Below are 20,778 nucleotides of genomic sequence, written 5' to 3'. Positions count from 1 at the left end.
TAGATCTAATCCTACTCCAAATGAAAGTTTGGGAAAGGGGAAAGATAAGGTGCAAGCAACAACTAAGAAGGCTAAGAGAAAAGAAAATGTTGAGACTGCAACCTCAAAGAAGAAGAAGCCTTGGATGCCTACTGGTCTTGGAGACAACAGCAAGCCTTAGCTAGGCATTATGATTGTTTAATACATTAGGAACTTGTTTATATGTAGGAACTTTTATTTTTTGCTTTTAGGGCAGATGGTGCTTTTGTGGTCCATAAGACAGATTTCACATGCTTGTTTATTGTGTTCAATTTCAACACTGTTTTTTGATCAGGACCATAAAATCATTTAATTATTTTGTCATGTTCTTGTGTTCCACACTTTATACAAGTTGCTATTTTGTAATTACTTAAAGTGCACTACTTAATATTTTTGCTTAGAATTGTCCTTAGTGTCAACAATGATGTCTTCTACTAGTCCTTCTAACTCTAGCCCTACTTAGAATTGTCCACCATACAGGTTACATGGTTTTCTTAACCATAATTTACCACTGCCTAGATTTTGGTTTATATCCATCCTTTCCTGAATTCATCAGTAACTAGAAGCAGCCGAAACGAGCTAAGTATGGGCATGAGAAAGCTGAACATGGTCGTGTTGGTTTCAACACTGACCGTGTTCCCAACACGGCCACCAACATGGCCATGTTGGATGCATCAAACATCAAAGAAACAGAAGCTTTTAGGGAGCACGACCACAGAGAGTAACACGGGCATAAACACCAGCCCGTGTTGGGAACACAGGCATCAACACAGCAGTGTTGGCGTCGACAGGGAAAATTAATTAAAAGTATTTTTACGTGTTGGGAACACAGGCATCAACCCAGTCTCTTGAACTCGATCGCCTCTAGACGCTCAAACATACTCCACACAGTATGTTTGCAAGAACGAAGGAGAGATTTTGGAATGCGAGAATGCTGGGAAGAAGAGAGGGAAGCGGGGAAGAAGAGGGGAGAGGGAAATAGAATTAGGGATTTTGGGAAATTAGGGATTAATTAGGAAAAATTGGAATAAATTAATGGGATTTAGGGATTTTGCCTGCTCAGCGTCATTAATTGACGTGGCATACGCTGAGCGGGCAAAACACCTGAAAAATTCCTACTCAGCATGCCACGTCAGCATCGACCGTCGGAATTTGACTGTTGGTATTAAATTGATATATTTTTACATACGTTTGTTATCAAATCGATTCAAATTAAAGTCTTGGTACCAAATTGATATATAGTGCCTAGTATTGGTACCAGCTAGGATAATTACCCGGCAATGTATCTCAATAAATGAGCATACTCGTGAGCTAATAAACTAAATTTTATCAAGCTTGAATCCAATTTGGTAAAGTTATCAAATTAAAAATTAAGCTCGAGCTCGGCTCAAAATGAGTTTTTTATTGAACCAAATTTCAAATAGTTCATAAGACGTTTAATTTATTTACAGCTCTAACTGCAACTTTCAAGTTATTTTATGGCTCGATTTTCTCTTACTGAAATATAATTTCTTCTTCAATATAATCAAGACAATATTAAGTATTTATATAAAGATTTAATTTCTTTTTCAGTATAATTAAGACAATATTACATATTTATATAAAAAGCGAACTACAAATTATTTAGTTTTGGAATATTTTTTTTTCACTTTTATCATGATGAGTGTAAATAGATGATTATCTAGTGTTGTGTATCTCATGACTTGCTAACCCCACCATAAATAAAATAGAAAAAAAAAACACGTTCGTCCTTCCAGTTTATGTTATATGTATTAGAATTGTGCTTTTCTTATTTTATAGTTTTTGTCCTCTGTTAGTTTATTCAGTAAGTTATTTTAGGAAATAAATTCTTAAAAACTAAAGTGATTTATATAATAAATTGTTTTATAAAATAAATTCTCAGAACCTAAATGATGTGTATAATTAAAATTAGTTTACTTTTTAGTGATTTTACAATTAGTTAATATTTAATTTATAAGTGGGTAAGAAACTAAATAAATTGATATTGACTGAAAAAAATGATTAATTTAATTTAAATTTTTATTTTTTAAAAATTTGATTAATTAGATAATTTTTTATTTTTAATTTAAAAATCGACGGTTAATGAAACTGAATGATTATGTTTTTACTATTAATTTTTACCATAAATATATATACATATATATATATATATAATATATCAATTATATATATATATATATTTCTTTAAACAAATATAAATTATTATATTATTTTTATATTTTCTTTCAGAATATCTTTTAAATATTTATACTTGGTAATGTATTTTAAAATAAAAAATTATAAAAATAATTTCTAAACTCTTTATTGGTTTACTTAAAAAACTGGAAAATTAAATTCATTTTTTGTCATTTTCTTTTCATCTTATATTATTTTAGTTTACTGCATGATTTTGATTAAAAATTAATTTTTTTATTAACTAAATTAATAGTTAATCAAATATCATATTGGTTTTTAATCAAAAACCGTAAAAAAAAAAAAAAAAAAAAATCAAACGGTCGGTTTTTGTTTTGTCAGCACGATCACCTCCTTGAATATGTCTTTTTCAGTCATTTCTCAGTTGACTAATGTTTCACGATAAACGGCAAATCATGTTAGGGTGTAACTGCAAATACTTTTAAAAAATGAGGGATGAAAGCGTAATATGGGATATATTGAGGGAGGGAGTATTTGTAATTATACCACTTATGGAAAAACAAACAAATTATCCGAAATGATTACCGGCACCGCAACTGCCATAATAAGCACAAATACATTGGAGGAGGAAGAGATAGGATTTAGGTAGCAATTTTCTACAAATATAATCTTAGAAACTTAAACCTAAGTTATCCAAAATCACAATACGAAAACAACATATTCATACAAATTAAAAACAAAGATTGTGATGAATATGTTACTGTGAGATAGAGACAAAATCGCAAGAAGAAATGTTGTTCTCGCAAGAACAACATATTCAACATATTCGCAAGAAGAAGCAAGAAGCGAAGTGGGCAGCTGTTACTGTGAGATAGAGACAAAAAAAACAAAAAGATGGAGAGCAGAGAAGACCTGAAGTCGGTGATACCATTTTTACCTCTTGTAATTCGATCATCAGCTCTTTCTTGGCCATCTCAAGTTGTTGAAACGCTCAAAGAGCTCTCCAGAGGACCAGATTTTAGCAATGTCAACTCTGGAGAATTGTTGTTCTATGCAATCTCCGATCTCAGAAATTCTCTCTCCCTTTCTACACATTCTCTCGCTCCTTCTGCCCAACAAGGTTATGCCCTCTTCTTTGACGAGGTAACCATTTCATTCTTTTTTTTTTTCTTTTTCTGGGTGTAAGAGTTTTTGGCTCTATAAGAATGTTTCGTTTTTTTAGGTTTAGAGCTTTCAAGAGCTTGGCCTTTGTGTTTCTATTTTACCATTTATGTTCTTGGTTTTTGTTTTATGAATTCCTGGAAGTTCTGTTTGTTGTAATTGGGTCAGTAAAGCAATTTGAGAGAATTGAAAACCCATGACTTATAAGTTATTTCTCATTTGATATTTTGGGTAGTGAAAGAAAGGGTAATCAAGAGAGTATAATTCATGCATAAACTAGTGTTTATTAATCACCTAAATCTACATAACATTTGATTTTTTTTTTTTCTTTTGCAGCTGATTTCTCGGGCTGAGTCCAAAAAATGGTTTCAAGAGGTTCTTCCAGCATTGGCTAATTTGGCCTTGCGCCTGCCATCGCTGTTAGAGTTGCACTATCAAACTGCAGATAGCTTGCTTGATGGGGTCAAAACTGGTCTCAGGTTGTTGGGTCCGCAAGAAGCTGGCATAGTGTACCTCAGCCAGGTATACTAATTCATTTGATTACTTGCTTAAGTTTGCATTTCAATTTCATGATTTCATTACATGCCTGAGATTTCTAGAAATTGTAAATGCATTAAAGGAGAGATAAGAATTGATGATAAGAAAAAATCTGCTGGCACTGTCTAACTCTAAGTGTAAATTGGTGTTTACTGCGCTTGTTATTTTCTTATTGTCTTTAGTTCATGTTTTATTTCCTAAGAGAAATTTGAAGCTTTGCCCTTCTTATTCTAAGCTTAGAATACTTAACTTTAGGTGTGCCACTAAATTTTTTCAGCCTTGGAATTTAATTTGCAACTTCACAAGAATCAGAGGACCTCATACCAACTTCTATCCTCTATTTTATACACTTTCTTTTAACATGTATCAAATGAGGAGTTTTATGAAATGTGCCCGTAACTGTCATATATACAGCTTATACTTACATAAATGACTCCCCGCCATCGTTCTCCTCTCTCTTGCATATACTATTGTTTTAAACTAAGGTTTGAGGTTTGTTTTAATTGTTTGCAAAAGACATAGTACTGTTTTAGAAATTGCCACTTTGACTAGAGTTGCACATGTGATAAATTGATAGATCATTTGTATCATTATATGAAACTGATCTAATCATGACCTGTGAGGTCAATTAAATGAGGTCCTATTGTATTATGTTAAATTTAGTTCTTTTCATCTATTGTGAACTTTCTTTCATCACTTAAGACTATCTATTTTCTTTATGGTATAGATTGTGATAATGTCAATGTTACTTTTCAGGAATTGATTGGTGCTCTTCTGGCATGCGCGTTCTTTTGTTTATTTCCAGTCACTGGTAGAGGTGTAAGACATCTTCCAGTGATCAATTTTGATCATTTGTTTGAGTATGTATCATTGCTTTAACTTCCTGAACTATCTTTTGTCATTGCTTTAACTTCCTGAACTATCTTTTTGTCGTTGCTTTAACTTCCTGAACTATCTTAGCCTTTGTGTAATAAGTACTTGATTGGCAAAATATTTTAGAAAGGAAGAAGAATTACTATTTCAAATTTTAACTGCCTCTCTATTTATCCGATGATGGATGGAAACTGATTAGTTAAGAGTTAATATTCATTATTTTGCGATTAATGTGTAAGTCACAGGTGACATGGTATTATCACATGGCATGCATATTATGGCCGTTTCACTCTGTAATGTAATGGCTTTTTGATCATCATCTCCTTGCAATAGAAGAAGGTTAGGCATTTGGCAGTCACTAATATTTTTAAAGTATTTAAAGGTTTATTGTTAATTTAGTGTCACTGAGTTCATCAATTCTCTTTGTTGTATCAATAATTTTGCTTCTTGAGGTTGGTTACTTTCTTAATGTCTGATTTTTGTGACATTTTAATTTCTTGCCTGTTAGGATCCTGTATGATAATTACAGTGAGAAGCAGGAAAATAAAATCAAGTGCATAATACACTATTTTGAAAGGATATGTTCATGTACACCTGTGGGCTCTGTCTCATTTGAGCGGAAGGTTCTGCCTTTGGAACAACTTCCGGAGTGTATTTCTTATCCTAAAGCTGATTTTTGGAATGAATCTGCCGTACCACTCTGCCCTTTTGAGGTGAGGTAACATATAAATTGATTCATTAATTAGTCAGCTTAATTTCAATTCATGGTAACTGATCAGTCTTATTTATTCAGTTTCATTCTTGAGTTGTGGACAATTAATTCCTGAGTGGTGCCTTACATTTTTGTAGGTGCACAATTCAGGCTTTATAGAAGATCAAATCAGTGATGCTCTTGAAGTGGATTTTGCGAACAAGTATCTTGGAGGTGGTGCACTTCATAGTGGCTGTGTACAGGTATTCCATGCTTTGTTTTTATATTACTTGGTTTCCTTCATGATTTTCTTCCTGCATGCCACTAGGGCCATTAATTTTTAGAAATGTTGTTAAAATGTATCTTCCTTGTAATAATTTAATGTCATTATCTTATGTAGGAAGAGATACGTTTCATGATCAATCCTGAACTAATTGCTGGAATGTTTTTCTTGCCTTGCATGGAAGATAATGAGGCTATAGAAATTGTTGGTGCAGAAAGATTCTCTGATTATACAGGGTGAGTATTATCCAAGGGATTAAAATCCAAAACATTATATTGAGATATTTCATGTCACTCTTTGTACTTTACACATGTTCAGTGGCCCAAGAGTTATTATTTCCGATATATGGTAGAAGTTTTTATGATGAACAAATAACAAGTTCACATGGTGTGCCCATTCTGAAATTTTTATTTATTCTTTGTATATGCTTAATCAATATTGACCAAGGACAAAATTTCTTTCATTTGTTCAGAATTTGCCATATTTTAATGACTCATGTTGCAATGATCTTTGGGTAATGCAGGTATGCCTCTTCATTTCGCTTTTCCGGTGATTATGTGGACAAAAGCAATATCGATAGTTTTGGAAGACATAAGACAAGGATTGTTGCCATAGATGCATTATGCAGTCCAGGGTTGAGGCAATATGAACTTAAATACCTCCTTCGGTAAGTAAATTTTGTTATTCATAGTGCCACAACATCATATACATAACTCATACGAGATCATTTTTCCTGCTTTTTTGGATTAGAATTCATAGGAACCATTGGGCATTACACATTATAGGCTTTGGGAGCTAAGGTGTTGTCTAGACTTTAAGTCACAAAGCTCTTAATTTTTTAGTTGTAGGTCTGGTGGCTTAGTAATATGGTTACACACTTTGAGATGCTTATTAAAACTTCCTGTCTTCAGGGTTTTGGGATGCTTGTAAGCTGTTTCTTGTGAGCTTCTACTTGTTGATTTGGGATTCTTTGCAAAATAGTTACTGGAGGAGCTTGGGTCCTAGGGTAAATGAACTTGTCTTTGATTATAATTGTTAAATTTGCGCCTGTTTATACCGAAATAATTAAGACTTTGCTGCCATATCTCTTTAGAAATAATTGTTAATCCATTTGATTGATGCAAGGAAGTTATCTATTATGTAAAATATAAAAGTTAAAAAGTAGATTGTATCAGATTTGGACACAGCATTAGTAGATGTTATTAGATTAACAGAATAGCTTGACTAGGCTTGTCAACAAATTTCAGCTCACTGAAATATAGTTAGATGATTTTACAAGTGCGGCTGAACTTGTCAGGAATCTAATCAATTTTTTTTGTTCGTTTACTGCACTTTTTTTTAAGGCCTTATTGACTATGGATGCTTTTCTTTAGATTTTTTATTTTGCTCTTCGTCGATATCTTTACTCCATGCTTGTATGTCAATCTTGCAAGTAAGCTTTAGATCATAATTTTTATTTTGCTGCGCAGAAATAACTCCAATTCTTATTTGCTTGCTTTCGGCAGGGAGATCAACAAGGCTTTCTGTGGATTTTATGATCAATCTAAATGTGACTACCATAAGAGATCAATTCAACACACTCCTCTTCAAGGCACATGGTCTAAACTAGATAATAACTTTCTGGTGTGAGTTCTTCACAACTTGCTTAATGGCATTTTGTTTGTTATTCTACTTCAGTACTCTACTGATATGAGCATGACATCCATTTAAAATGGTCAACATTTACCCATACATGTGGCAATTCAGTTGGTTCTTTCATTGTTTCCTTTCTTTGATTATTATTAATGTTTTCTATGTTAGTCTAATGAAGCTCCCTCAGCGTCTGCTGACACTGAAATGTATGAAGGGGAGCCTTTAAATGGAATGGTTGGAGATTCTGACAAGAAGCATAGTTCGTGTCTACGCATTGAAGATAGAGTTGGGATTGCAACAGGGAACTGGGGTTGTGGTGCTTTTGGAGGAGACCCGGAACTAAAGGCCATAATTCAGTGGCTTGCAGCTTCTCAGGTAATTTATTCTGGATCTTAGCTGTTGAGATCAAGTAAACATGATGCAAATAAAAACTTTAATTCTTTTAAAAGGTAGCCTTCAATGAATCCAATAATTGGGTTCGTAAACTGAGTGCTGTCTAGCTTATATTTATTCATTTCTGAATGGAATTTGTAAGATTGGTTCTCTATTAAAAGAATAGATATCTACTTGTTTATTTCTTGTTTTCCCTTTAAACGTACCTTTCCATGAATCAGAATATTTTCTTTCAGGCATCAAGACCTTTTGTTCTCTATTACACGTTTGGCACTGAGGCACTGCGGAACCTGGATAAGGTACTTATATTGTCCTTCCCATCGATGATTAATTACTGTAATTGTTTGAGGCTTCTTTAGCTGCCTGATATGCATGAGAGTCCACCCTGTATAGTCTCTACTGAATAACTTGTAACCTAGTCAGTCTGGATGTTGGCCATCACGATGGAGCATAAGTCTTCCATGGTTCATGCTTTAAGTATACAGTTTTGATACAGCAACACCAATTGATTTGATGTTATTGGGGCAGGTAAGCCAGTGGATTCTGTCACATGAATGGACAGTGGGAGATCTGTGGAATATGTTGGAGGAGTATTCATTTCAGAGGTTTAACAGGGAAACTAAAGTAGGCTTCTTTGCATGGCTGCTTCCATCGCTAATCACCCATGAGGCTGACACTTCACTTGTGTGAATCACTCCTTGAAACTTTTTTGTTAGTTATCCATTTTGATTGTCCTCCTGCTACTCTCTTAATGTATAATATCATCTTCAGTTTCTCCTTTAAAAGAATGGGTGTTCGCAATTTTTCCCCCCTTTTAAGAATTTAATTCTACCAATGATGTTGCATTTTGGGTGCCATCTCTTTTGCAAGTCACTTGGGTTTCTAATGGAATTAGATTATTGCTGTTGAATTTGTCTTACAGGTGAAAATTTTGCCCGAAGTTTAAGACTTCAGGTCAGGCTGGATTAGGTTGATTCGCTTCCATCAATATCATTTTGGAAAATTAATTTACTAGAAAAAAATAAAAGAAAAATATAAATTTCATCAAATTAATAATTTCAAAATGATAATTTTTTTCTTTTATTTTTATTTTTGGTCTGTTAAATCATAGTCTATTTTTCAATTGTTAATCTAATAAATTTTGTTAAATATACTCTTCATTAATTAACATAATAATACTAAATACTATTACATGCAATTAAACTTTACATTTAATATTTAAAAATCATATAATAAGAATATCTTCAAGAAAATAGCAATAAAAATTGATGATATTAATTTTAAAAATATATATTTCATAATTCATGTATAAATTGAAAGTATACCTGAGCAGAAAGGATGTATTTCATTTGACGATAAATTATTTGGTATTTGTATTCTTTGTTCTTTTTTTTTTCAAAAGGAAAACTATGTAATTTGTAAATCTTATTAAAACTGGCAGTTCAGTAATAACCAATCATGTATAATAAAAATAGCTAGCAAATATAAAGTTATATGTATGTAATATCTTTATAAATATCAAGTTAAATATTTATAAATTAAATATTCGGAAGTTAAATAATGCATAAATTTATCTTTTACAAGGTTGAAATTGTAAAAGGAATTTTTTGAAAAATGGGTGTCTATGTGGGGAAATTCTTATAATTACCTGAAAAAAAATAAATTAAGGGCTAAATAAAAGTAATTGTAAAGTTGAGGGGCCAATTAATAATTGTAGCTGAAACAGAGCCCCACCAACCCAAGTAAAGAAAAACAACGGTTTTAATTTTAAACAGGCTTATCCTGTTTTATGCTCTCGGGGTTTTAGCAACAAGGAAGGGCTTTTGCCTCGGCAAGAACGGCAATAAACAAGCGCAGCAAAATCCAGAGCTTCAATTTCATTCACTCTAGTGCCAAGTGGTGAAAAAATCTTTCCTTTTTGGTTCAGTTATTCTTATTCATAACTTTTGTAGTGCACTGTTATTTTCTACTCGTTAAGTGTAGCCTGTATATAGATTTTAAGAAATCATGATGTATGCGCTTTTAATACTGGGAAGTTAGTATTCTAGGAGAACCCTCTAATGGGAACAGAAGGAAAATATTGAAAATGAGTCTATCAGGAAAGGATGCCTTTTAGTCAAATGCAGATTTCAATTCTATTATCTGGGTTTCTTCAGTGTCCTGGAATTTATGAGGTTCTTTCGGGAATTGCATCAGTCATGGAGTCTCTGCAATAATTCGGGTTGAAATAAGCTAAATAGTTATGAGCAGGTGTAGTGCATAAAGTTTTGTGATATAATTCTCGGTGACTAACCTGTAGATATAGTATGGGATATTCTAAGACGCATGCAGTTAGCCCAATTAGTGTTCTTTTGGTGGGAATAAAATTAGAAGTGTCTGTAGCCATTTTTAGAGAAAAAAAGACAGTTGCTTCATGACTACAACATGATACCCAAAACTGCAATTTCTGTTAAAAACACTAAACCACCTCACTCTCTCATTAACCCCTTCTCAATTCTCTTTCCCAAATTTCAAAGCAAGAACACTAAAAAGACTTATTTGGGTCCCCAATTCGAATATGAAGTCAGGCACAAGTGTAAATCAGGTAAAATTAACCTCAATGATGCACTAAAAAATTTTGATAAACTGCTTCTGTTAGGAAGTTGAATTATGTTAATGTAAATCCTGACTTGTATACATTGAACACTTTGATAATTGTTGTTGTCATTTGAAGTTTATAGCCTGGTTTTTCTTTTTGTGTGTACAAAGAGTTTTTTTTAGTGCAAGCATCTAAAATTAAATTAGTGAAATGGCCCAGTGATTTTAGAACTCTAAAATCACCAATAATTGCTTTTCCTGACTGCTTAAGCAGATTGCTTATGAATTGCAGTTCGGTTCAATTACATTTTGATGGGATTTTGACTTGTTGATTCCCAGAAGTGACCTGAATAATTTTTTTTTCAAATTTAGCCTAAATGTTTATATCAATGATCTAATATTTCAGTGATATGATGTACATTTTTATTTGATGTGATGCACATTAAATTTTATATCTTCTTTTTTATTGTTAATTCTGCTAATTCATGTGTTATTAATGCCATTTCCAATGGGAAATTATTTGTAGAAATGGCACTACAACATACATTAGGGTTTCAGAAATTTCTTTCACCGGTTAAAGAGTACAAATTCAAAGATTTTCCTTCAGCTGCTGGTACTAGTTCTCATTCTGAAGTAACAGGAAGCAATACTGAGATTTCTTGCTGTTCTAGTCACTCGTCAAATTTTTTAAGAGTTCCTTTGCAGGTATGTTCCTAGCCATTCTTATGTTAAACAGTTGAAGTTATCTTGAGGAGATACCTCAATTCTAAATAAATTTTATTAGAATTCTTATGAGAACAGTTTTTTCTTCAAAGCTGCAGGGTGGTAGATTCAGAAATAGTGGAGTGAGAGCTTCTCGAACAGCAGAAACTTTCAAGTCCGGTGATGGAAAGAAAAAGAAATGGGAAGAATCTAGTGATAGTGATGAGGATGATGACAGTTTCTCAACAAAAAAAGGTGAGGTGAATGACCCATATCAAATGGATGCTGCAGAGAGACGTGAATGGAGAAGGAACATTAGAGAAGTGATTGATAAGCATCCTGATATTGAAGAAGAGCTTAATGCTGAAGATAAGAAGATCAGGATGCAAAAGCTACTGGCTGATTACCCTCTTGTAGTGGAGGAAGATGATCCTGATTGGCCTGAAGATTCTGATGGTTGGGGATTCAACTTAGGTCAATTCTTCAACAAGATTACTATCAAGAATAAGAAGAAGGATGACGATGATGAGAATTATGATAGTGAAAATGAAATAGTATGGCAAGATGATAATTACATTCGTCCAATAAAAGACATCACCACTGCAGATTGGGAGGAAACGGTCTTCAAAGACATCAATCCTTTGATAATCCTAGTGCATAATCGCTATAAAAGGTTTCTTTGCTTGTTTCCTGTTTTTATGATTTTACTTAATTTGAAGACAATGTTGCATTTGATACTTTTACTAGCAAAGGGGCATTTTTCACTTGTGATTTTTTCTTTAAGGCTTCATTAACCGATGACATGTTCATTTTTTCTACCCCTGTTTTAACTGTTGTTTGGGTTTAAGAGCAATGTCTTTCCCAGTATCTAGTTGATGTCATTATAATAGATTATCTGAATTAGTCTAGTTGATATCATCATAATAGGTTAACCGAATCTCAATTGCCATGACTTCTTCGAAAATGATCCTCTTAATCTACTGACCCTTTTATTATATGCTCTCATCCTCTTCTAGAAATGACATTTCCTCATGTTTTAGTCTGAAGTCTACTATTAAATCTGATCTTAAGGAAAGCCTAGGTTCCACTCACTGAAAATGAAGTGCAAAGTATTAGCATGATGTAACTTTATATGGCAATGTGTATAATGCTTTCGAAAGTATAAATTAACTGTGGAGTTCTAAATTTGCTGCATTCATAGGATTCAATTGTTTTGTCACTGTTTCACCTAAAATTTTATATTTTCACCAGACCAAAGGAAAATGAAAAGGCTCGGGATGAACTTGAGAAGGCTGTAAATATCATATGGAACTGCAGACTACCTTCACCAAGAGTAAATAAAAGCTATCAAGCATCTCCTGTTATTTTCTTTCCGTTGCAGAGATCCTTGTTTCTGATATTCTACTTCTGTATCACAGTGTGTTGCAGTTGATGCTGTTGTTGAGACTGATTTGGTCTCTGCTCTAAAAGTTTCCATCTTTCCAGAAATTATTTTCACTAAAGCCGGGAAGATCTTGTACCGTGAAAGAGGTAATTCCTCAATTTGAGAAATGGTGTGCTCAATTTATTTTCCACTGCTTCATTATGTGAGTTGAACATTTGATTCCTCACCCTTCTCTCTATGGTTCAGCGACTCGAACCGCAGATGAGTTTTCAAAAATAATGGCGTACTTCTATTATGGAGCTGGCAAGCCACCTTGTTTGAGTGGCATTGGAGAAAGCCAGGAATTGATCCCTTCTGTTCCTATCAACTAAAAATCTCAAATAATCATTGTACAGTCACTTCGGTAGAAGTGAAAATCAAATTCACTGGAGTCATTTCTGTGCAAGAATGCAAGGAATTTATGTAGCTACTATCACCTAATCATTCACTGAAGTTGCATGGTTTGCGAGTTTTGAATACTCCTTACTTTCATTTGGTTTAAGCAGCCGGTGATAGTTCTTATGACTTCGGTTATGTAGAGATGTATCAATTGAATGTTCTCTGTTGTTTTCGTGATAGTTTGGGTTGACTATTCAGTACTTTGCTTTAATCTTCTTTTGGTTCTTTTGTACCATATATTGGAAAAGCTATCAAATGGTAGTGTGTTGAAGGATCTCGTAAATAATTGTGATTATGTACCATATTTGTTATACTCTATATTTAGAGATTTATGAGCTGTATTAGTGATCTTAGGAATCAATATTTATTTTCTTCTATATTAGGATAGTTAGTTGAATAGTATATTTCTCCTTAATTAGGGAGATTAGCTGCCTTTTTTGTTCCTAGTTAAGCTCTTTAAATAGCTGTACATTAATATAGAAAAATTATTCAGCCTTCTTATATTTTTGCTCACTGTTTTCATGGTATCAGAGCCACAAATCCTAGGTTTGAATCTTTTTCTTTTTATCTCAAAAATGTCTGAAGTCACGTCCGGAACAAGCCAACCTCTTCAACTATCTCAATCTGAACCTCTGAGAAATACATCTGAAAGCCATCCCATTCAGATTACTACAATCCGACTAAATGGTGATAATTTTCTTCGATGGTCACAATTTGTTCACATGTATCTCCGAGGAAGAGGAAAATTTGGCTATATCACAGGTGATACTAAGTAGCCTGACGTAAATGACAATTTACATTTGGGATGCTGAAAACTCAATGGTAATGACATGGTTGGTCAATTCCATGACTGAAGAGATAAGTGCAAACTACCTATGTAACTCTACAGTTTAGGAATTATGGGACAATGTCTCAGAAATGTACTATGATCTTGGAAATCAATCTCAAGTTTACGAGTTGACCTTACAACTTGGGGAAATTTTTCAAGGTGAGAATTCTGTGACAAAGTATTTCAATTCTCTTAAACGGATTTGGCAGGACCTGGACTTATTCAATGATTATGAGTGGAAATCAAATGATGACTGCAACCAGTACAAGAAGATAGTGGATACTGGCTGAATTTTCAAATTTCTTGCAGGTTTAAATGTTGAATATGATGAGATCTGTGGCCGAATAATTGGAAGAAATCCCCAGCCTCCAATTGGTGAAGTTTTTGCGGTGGTAAGGAGAGAAGAGAGTCAGAGACCTGTGATGTTGGGAAAGAGGACTGCAGGTTCAACCGCGTCCATGGAAGGATCAGCGCTGGCTATTCCTAAAGCTCAAGTAAGCAGTAGAACTTCTCACAACCAGCGTGCAGAAGACAAAAACAACCTGCAATGTGACTATTGTGGAAAGCCACGCCATACTTGCGAAAAATGCTGGAAGTTGCATGGTAAACCACCTAATGGTAAGGAAAAAAAATCTGGTGAACATAGCACACCTATAGCAAATGAGGCTGAGTCATCTCCATTTAGTAAAGAGCAATTAAGTCATCTTCTTAAACTGCTGAAATCATGCTTATCATCTAATGCTCCTATCGGTTCTATGGCACAAACAGGTAGTAGTTCCTTAGCTCTATTTGTTCTAGGAAGTACTATTCCTTGGATCATAGATTCAGGAGCCTTTGATCATATGACAAGCTGTTCTCAATTATTTGATTCGTATTATCCATGTTCTGGTTCTGATAAAATTAGAATAGTTGATGGCAGTTTTTCACCTATTGCAGGTAAATGAAATATTAAAATTTCAGAAAAAAATCTCTTTGAAATCAATTTTACATGTTCCAAAACTTGCATGTAATCTTCTTTCTGTTAGCAAATTGTCTAAAAAAGACTCTGATTATTCCATTCTTTTTTCTCCTTCAAATTGTATTTTTCAGGACTGGAACTCAGGGAAGATTATTGGAACTGCCAGAGAAATAAATGGGCTGTACTACTATGATGGAACTGGTTCTGGGAATAAAACAGCTCATGGATTAGGTAGTATAAGTTCAAACTTTGTCTATGATCAAGTTATGTTATGGCATAAAAGATTAAGGCATCCTAGCTTTCCATATCTCAAATCTTTATTTCCTAAATTATTTAAAGGTATTGGTTATTCAAAACTTCATTGTGAAGCTTGTAATTTAGCTAAAAGTCATTGTGTTTCGTTTCCAATAAAACTATATTCTGCTTCAAAACCATTTTATTTGTTGCATAGTGATGTTTGGAGCCCATCCAAAGTTAACACACTTTCTGGAAAAAAATAGTTTGTAACATTTATTGATGATCACACACGAGTTTGTTGAGTTTATTTGTCGGAAAAGAAATCTGAAGTTGAACAACGATTTAAAGATTTTTTCCACATGGTTGAAAATCAATTTCAAACAAAAATTGACATTCTAAGAACGGATAATGGAACTGAATATTTCAACAAATATTTGAGAACATTTACTTTGGAAAAAGGTATTCTGCATCAATCAGCTTGTCGTGACACACCACAACAAAATGGTATTGCTGAAAGAAAAAATAGGCATTTACTTGAAGTTGCTCGGGCACTTATGTTTTCCATGAATGTTCCTAAATATCTTTGGGGTAATGCACTCCTAACCTCTTGTTATTTAAACAGAATGCCATCTCGAGTTCTGAAATTCAAACACTTTTACAAGTTTTGAGAAATTATTTTTCCACATCTAAGATAACATCAGATCTTCCTTTAAAGGTTATTGGGTGTGTTTGCTATATGCATGTCCCAAATGTGGCTCAAAACTTGATCCCAAAACTGGAAAAATGTGTTTTTATTGGTATGCTTCTAATAGACATGGGTACAAGTGTTTTAATCCAGTCACAAAGAAATCTTTTGAGAGCATGGATGTCAGGTTTGTCGAGGATCACTTTTTTTTTTTCAAAAAAAATTTCTTCAGGGGGGAGAACTTAGTTGAAGAAAATAATCTTTAGGAAACTTTACCCATTTCTTTAACTAATTCTGATATGGAAACTAGGGCTAGCATTATTAATCCTACTTTGCCAGATGTTATTTTATTAGAGACAGGTGGAGAAGTACTTCCAATGGATCATAATCCAATGGATCATAATCCTCAACATGAGCTGCAGGTTTATACTAGGAAGAAATTCCATAAAATCACTACAGCCTCAGTTATTCCTTCAGCAGATGTTCAATTAGCTTTGCCGAATAATGGCCCTGCAACTCAGAGTAACCTTCCCTCTATTTCCACTCCTTCTGATCTTGATCTTCCAGTTGCTTTAAGAAAAGAATCTGAACATGCACTAAACATCCTATCGCACAATACTTGTCATATAAAAAACTGTCAAAAAATCATAGAGCATTTGTGTCTAGGATTTCTAATATGCTTGTTCCAAGAACTGTTCAGGAAGCATTAGGTGACCCGAGTTGGAGATTAGCTGTGATGGAAGAAATAAATGCTCTTAAAAGAAATAACACTTGGACTATCATTGATCTACCCAAAGACAAAAAGACGGTTGGATGCAAATAGGTGTTCACGGTGAAGTTTAAAGCTGATGGAAGTGTAGAGAGATACAAAGCGAGACTAGTAGCAAAAGGATTTACTCAAACTCATGGTATTGATTACCAAGAGGCTTTTGCTCCTATTGCTAAAATTAACTCTATTAGAGTACTTCTTTCTCTTGCAGTTAACTTCAACTGGCCATTTCATCAATTTGACATAAAGAATGCGTTTTTAAATGGAGAATTGCAAGAAGAAGTATATATGGACCTGCCATCCGGATTTGAAGAAAAACTTGGAAAAAGGCAAAGTGTGCAAATTAAAAAGGTCTCTATATGGATTAAAGCAGTCTTCTAGAGCTTGGTTTGAGCGTTTTGGTGATGTTATTAAGAGACATGGTTTCTCTCAAAGCCAAGTTGATCACATCTTGTTTTTCAAACATTCCATCAAAGGTAAAGTAGCTACTTTGATTGTGTATGTAGATGACATAATCATGATAGGGGATGATTCTCTTGAGATTAGTAACTTGAAGAGGAAACTTGAAGCCGAATTTGATATTGAGGACTTGGAAAAGCTGAAATATTTCCTCGGGATGGAGTTTGCAAGATCCAAGGAGGGAATTTTTGTCAACCAATGCTAGTATGTGCTTGATTTACTCAAAGAAATAGGAATGACAGGTTGTAAGGCGGCAGATACGCCAATCAAACCTAATGTAAAGTTGAAAACAGCAGCAGCTAATGAGGTAATGGACAAAGAACGTTATCAAAGATTGGTAAGGCGACTAATCTATTTGGCTCACACTCGACCTGACATAGCTTTTGCAGTGAGTGTTGTGAGTCAATTCATTCATTCACCTGGACCTACTCATTTTGAAGTCGTATTCAAAATTTTGAGATACCTCAAAAGAACTCTTGGGAAAGGACTTTTGTTCAAAAAAGGAGAATATCTTCTGATAGAGGCCTACACAGATGCAGATTGGGCAGGAAATGTAAATGATAGAAGATCCACCTCTGGTTATTGTACCTTTGTAGGCGGAAATCTGGTTACTTGGAAAAGTAAAAAACAAAGTGTGGTGGCAAGGAGTAGTGCTGAAGCAGAATTCCGATATGTGGCACATGGATTCTGTGAAGTGTTATGGATAAAAAAGACTCCTAGAAGAATTGAAGATTTCTATACCAGCATCTATTAAAGTTTACTATGACAACAAGGCTGCAATCTTTATAGCTCATAATCCAGTTATATATGACAGAACCAAACATGTAGAAGCTGACAAACATTTCATCAAGGAGAAGATAGATAGTGGTGTGATATGTATGTCCTACATACCCACTGCTAGCCAAACAACATATATACTAACAAAAGGTCTTCCTAAGGTGCAACACGAGAATCTAGTTAGCAAGCTTGCCACGAGTGACATCTTCATGCCAGCTTGAGGGGGAGTGTTGAAAGATCTCATAAATAATTATGATTATGTACCATATTTGTTATACTCTATATTTAGAAGTTTACGAGCGACATTAGTAATCTTAGAAATCAATATTTATTTTTTTCTATATTAGGGTAGTTAGTTGAATAGTATATTTTTCCTTAATTAGGGAGATTAGCTGTCTTTTTTATTCCTAGTTAAGCTCTTTAAATAATTGTACATCAATATAAAAAAATTATTCATCCTTCACTGTTTTCATAGTGTTTTCTGCAAGATCTCTAATGTAATATAAGATAACAGAATGCAACTGTAAATTGAACCATTAATCTTAAGCTTCAATTTCCAGTATCTTGTAAATAATCTTTTCTTACAAGAAAAATTTACAAACTAACAAAAGCAGACAAAAAATACCTTTTTTTTAGATGCTATGGAAGCCATCACAATGAGCTAAATTGCTAAATGTATGATCATTTAAGAAACTGATACTGATGCTAAATTTGACTAGGCATCTAATTGGAAAGGCCAGATGTATGAAAATTTAAAAATCTGTGTCTGATCCTGAATCTGACTCTGCATCTGAATGTAACTCTGGCGGCCCAATTCTATTAGTGTTGGCTTCTAAATGGGGAAGTCCATCATCATCATCGCCGGAATCAAGCTCATCTAATTGGAAAGGCCAGATGTATGAAAATTTAAGAATCAGTGTCTGATCCTGAATCTGACTCTGCATCCGATTGAAACTCTGGGGGCCTAATTCTATTAGTGTTGGCTTCTAAAGGGGGAAGTCCATCATCATCATCGCTGGAATCAAGCTCATCTTCTTCCTGGAACTCTGGTGGATCAATTCTATTCGTATTGGCTTCTACTGTGGGGAGTCCATTGTCATCACTTGAATCAAGCTCATCATCTCCTTGTTGCTGGCTGTTCCCATGCAGACTTCCTTTAGAATCATCCAGAGTCGTAGACTTGAAAATTTCTGTCCTGCATTCGGTGATACATGCAGAATTAAGAAAACAGAAAAAATCGACCAGCAATAACGAGACGAAAAGGAAAATGTAACAAATAGAGATGCAGGAAAGTTGAAGCTCGCAACATGTATTTCCCACCCAATGAAAGCAGTCCTAAATAGAGTGAGCTATTCTTAGGCATTTTTCAGTCTTATTAACATAATAAGGGGAAAATTTGGTCATACAGAGAAGGGAAAAAAGAAAGAGCAAGATCACAATCAATCATTTGGCAAAGAACATCATCTAAAGCTTGACTAGTAGTACCTTGTAATCTATATCTACATGCTGCCCATTACATATATATGTGCAGAAAGCATCAATCAAGAGACTGTAGGACAGTAGGACTGGATACTTGAAGAAGCAAATAAAGGAGTCAATAGTATCAGCATACCAAAATTATGTCTAGAAGACAAAACTGGTCAAAACTAGTAGAATCAAATATCAAGTAAAAAAGAAGTTGCTCAAAAACTTTGAATTTTTTTTCTTTTTTTATTTTTTTTCAAATAAAGATGCAATTTTTGAGAAGCAAGAATGCAAGAATAGCAATGAGTTAAAAGAACAGAGACCATAGAGGAGATTTCTGAAGGGCGCGAACTTGGTGATAAAAAAGAACCTGAGTAACAATACAGGCCACCTTGCTACCCGACTCTAGAGCTTTTTCCTTCCCACTTTCATCAACAACAACAAAACTCCCTGCAGCATGAAATCAAATTTAAATCATTCAATTAACCCAATATAACGAATGGTTTAACATTGATAAACAAGAAAGAACCTCTTTTAATCCACATGCTTTTCTGGAATTTAGCTGGAAACAATGCCAATGATTTCTCGCCTTTTGCATCCATTACCTGGAGGCATTGTTATTATTATTATTAGGCTATGAACAAATAACAAATAATATTACCATACCGCTGACTCTTCCGGCGTTCATATTCTCTCAACAACAAAAAAAACTATGGACAAATAAAAAATAGATTATCACTAGCATCGACCCAAAAGAAATTACAAGAAAAGGCAAAGCACCTCAATGAGATTGGAGCCTCTGAGAGAGACGACTTGCATAATGGTTTGGCCATCTTCGAGAGTTAAGTTGTCTTCCTTTGCTGCCCTCTTCAAATTCTTCCTTCCTCCTTTCATTATCTCTACAATCCCACTTCTGTTTTGTTTCAAATTATAATCAATGATCGCGCGTACATACGACGCGCCACCCTCACCCAGTGTCTGTTTGTGATTCTTGTTTAGGGCTGTTGTTCAAGATCTAGAAATTGGCGGAAGGAGAAGGAGTAGGGTTTTAATTTATCCTGAGAGCTTGAAACGACGTCGTTTCTGATTTTTTTTTTTACCTCAAGATGTCATTTCTGATTCTGAATTATAACTTATTAGTAATTCATAGTTTATTCGCAGAATATATGAAAGGTATTTTGATTATAAATAGGAATATAAATTAAATTTATAGAGAAAATTAATAATATTTTAATATTTTATTTTTGTTTAAATTTTTTCCAAATAATGATAAATTAAATATTTTATTATATTTTTTAAAATTCTTTTTATATTTTTAAATTTTGTTGATTTTGAACCAAAATATTAATTAATATCATTTAGAAATATTTATTAATTAATTTTAATATTACTTAGGATTAGAGACTATTGCGTAATTAGTAGTTTAATAAATAGAAATATTTAAAATATTACTTTTTATAATTAAATTAAGATTTATAGATTTAATTAATTTTTTAATATGGGTATCATAATCTATTTATATGTTCCTTATTTATCTGTTTATGTATGAAGTTATTTTATTACTTTTTGCACCCTTAAATTATTTTATTTTAGAATAAAATAATTTTTTAAATTTTAATCATATTAATTTTTTTTGAAATCAAACTAAATAGTTCAGTTAGGTATTGTCTCTTTATTAGTTTTTCTTTAGTCCAATCAAAATATTTAATCAACAAACTGAGGTTTGATTTATTACTTAATTTATACATGAAGTATTA

The 20,778-nt window shown here is 33.5% G+C and overlaps 4 protein-coding genes across 8 annotated transcripts; 3 read left to right on the top strand and 1 right to left on the bottom strand.

Annotated features, from left to right (window-relative positions):
- Nucleotides 1–2,558: 2,558 nt before the first annotated feature.
- Nucleotides 2,559–8,651, top strand: LOC8261696 (poly(ADP-ribose) glycohydrolase 1). Its single transcript, XM_002533303.4, has 11 exons — nt 2,559–3,315; nt 3,670–3,855; nt 4,627–4,730; nt 5,252–5,456; nt 5,593–5,697; nt 5,835–5,953; nt 6,241–6,384; nt 7,223–7,340; nt 7,518–7,724; nt 7,979–8,041; nt 8,271–8,651. The coding sequence occupies exons 1-11, from the start codon at nt 3,067–3,069 to the stop codon at nt 8,430–8,432; spliced, it is 1,662 nt and encodes a 553-aa protein (XP_002533349.1). The 5' UTR covers nt 2,559–3,066; the 3' UTR covers nt 8,433–8,651.
- An 838-nt stretch (nt 8,652–9,489) lies between these two features.
- Nucleotides 9,490–15,061, top strand: LOC8261697 (thioredoxin-like fold domain-containing protein MRL7L, chloroplastic). 5 transcript variants are annotated; one of them, XM_048374430.1, is made up of 7 exons: nt 9,490–9,641; nt 10,846–11,024; nt 11,135–11,694; nt 12,273–12,354; nt 12,440–12,551; nt 13,982–14,440; nt 14,762–15,061. In XM_048374430.1, the coding sequence occupies exons 2-7, from the start codon at nt 10,848–10,850 to the stop codon at nt 14,821–14,823; spliced, it is 1,452 nt and encodes a 483-aa protein (XP_048230387.1). In that variant the 5' UTR covers nt 9,490–9,641; nt 10,846–10,847; the 3' UTR covers nt 14,824–15,061. The 5 variants fall into 5 exon arrangements, with proteins under 5 accessions (XP_048230387.1, XP_048230381.1, XP_048230384.1 ...); XM_048374424.1 differs by lacking the exon at nt 9,490–9,641 and adding an exon at nt 9,651–10,326; XM_048374427.1 differs by lacking the exon at nt 9,490–9,641 and adding an exon at nt 9,653–10,326 and having other exon boundaries at nt 13,982–14,290.
- A 1,954-nt stretch (nt 15,062–17,015) lies between these two features.
- LOC107262390 (secreted RxLR effector protein 161-like) lies at nt 17,016–17,534 on the top strand. The gene has a single exon (XM_015727880.2). It carries the CDS (start codon nt 17,016–17,018, stop codon nt 17,532–17,534), a length of 519 nt encoding a protein of 172 aa, XP_015583366.2.
- A 539-nt stretch (nt 17,535–18,073) lies between these two features.
- On the bottom strand, nt 18,074–20,085 carry LOC107262392 (probable RNA-binding protein EIF1AD). The gene is made up of 4 exons (XM_015727885.3): nt 19,802–20,085; nt 19,551–19,626; nt 19,345–19,471; nt 18,074–18,752 (listed from the first exon to the last, which is right to left on the bottom strand). Exons 1-4 carry the CDS (start codon nt 19,913–19,915, stop codon nt 18,464–18,466), a joined length of 606 nt encoding a protein of 201 aa, XP_015583371.1. The 5' UTR covers nt 19,916–20,085; the 3' UTR covers nt 18,074–18,463.
- Nucleotides 20,086–20,778: the final 693 nt, after the last annotated feature.

The sequence above is a fragment of the Ricinus communis genome, chromosome 1 (genome assembly GCF_019578655.1).
Source record: "Ricinus communis isolate WT05 ecotype wild-type chromosome 1, ASM1957865v1, whole genome shotgun sequence".
Taxonomy (NCBI): Eukaryota; Viridiplantae; Streptophyta; class Magnoliopsida; order Malpighiales; family Euphorbiaceae; genus Ricinus; species Ricinus communis.
Note: the sequence above shows the minus strand (reverse complement) of the source record. Positions and strands in the feature narration are given on the sequence as shown.

What these genes read in the sequence shown, in the direction of transcription:
- LOC107262390 (XM_015727880.2), top strand. Translation starts at nt 17,016, where the DNA reads ATGACAGGTTGTAAGGCGGCAGATACGCCAATCAAACCTAATGTAAAG.
- LOC107262392 (XM_015727885.3), bottom strand. Translation starts at nt 19,915, where the DNA reads ATGAAAGGAGGAAGGAAGAATTTGAAGAGGGCAGCAAAGGAAGACAAC. An exon ending in AAGCATGTGGATTAAAAGAG is followed by an intron (nt 19,472 to 19,550) that starts GTTCTTTCTTGT and finishes TTCATGCTGCAG; the next exon opens with GGAGTTTTGTTGTTGTTGAT. An exon ending in CTTCAGAAATCTCCTCTATG is followed by an intron (nt 18,753 to 19,344) that starts GTCTCTGTTCTT and finishes CACCGAATGCAG; the next exon opens with GACAGAAATTTTCAAGTCTA.
- LOC8261697 (XM_048374424.1), top strand. Translation starts at nt 10,167, where the DNA reads ATGATACCCAAAACTGCAATTTCTGTTAAAAACACTAAACCACCTCAC. An exon ending in CAGGCACAAGTGTAAATCAG is followed by an intron (nt 10,327 to 10,845) that starts GTAAAATTAACC and finishes AATTATTTGTAG; the next exon opens with AAATGGCACTACAACATACA. An exon ending in GCAGACTACCTTCACCAAGA is followed by an intron (nt 12,355 to 12,439) that starts GTAAATAAAAGC and finishes TCTGTATCACAG; the next exon opens with TGTGTTGCAGTTGATGCTGT.
- LOC8261696 (XM_002533303.4), top strand. Translation starts at nt 3,067, where the DNA reads ATGGAGAGCAGAGAAGACCTGAAGTCGGTGATACCATTTTTACCTCTT. An exon ending in GAACTTAAATACCTCCTTCG is followed by an intron (nt 6,385 to 7,222) that starts GTAAGTAAATTT and finishes TGCTTTCGGCAG; the next exon opens with GGAGATCAACAAGGCTTTCT. An exon ending in CACTGCGGAACCTGGATAAG is followed by an intron (nt 8,042 to 8,270) that starts GTACTTATATTG and finishes TTATTGGGGCAG; the next exon opens with GTAAGCCAGTGGATTCTGTC.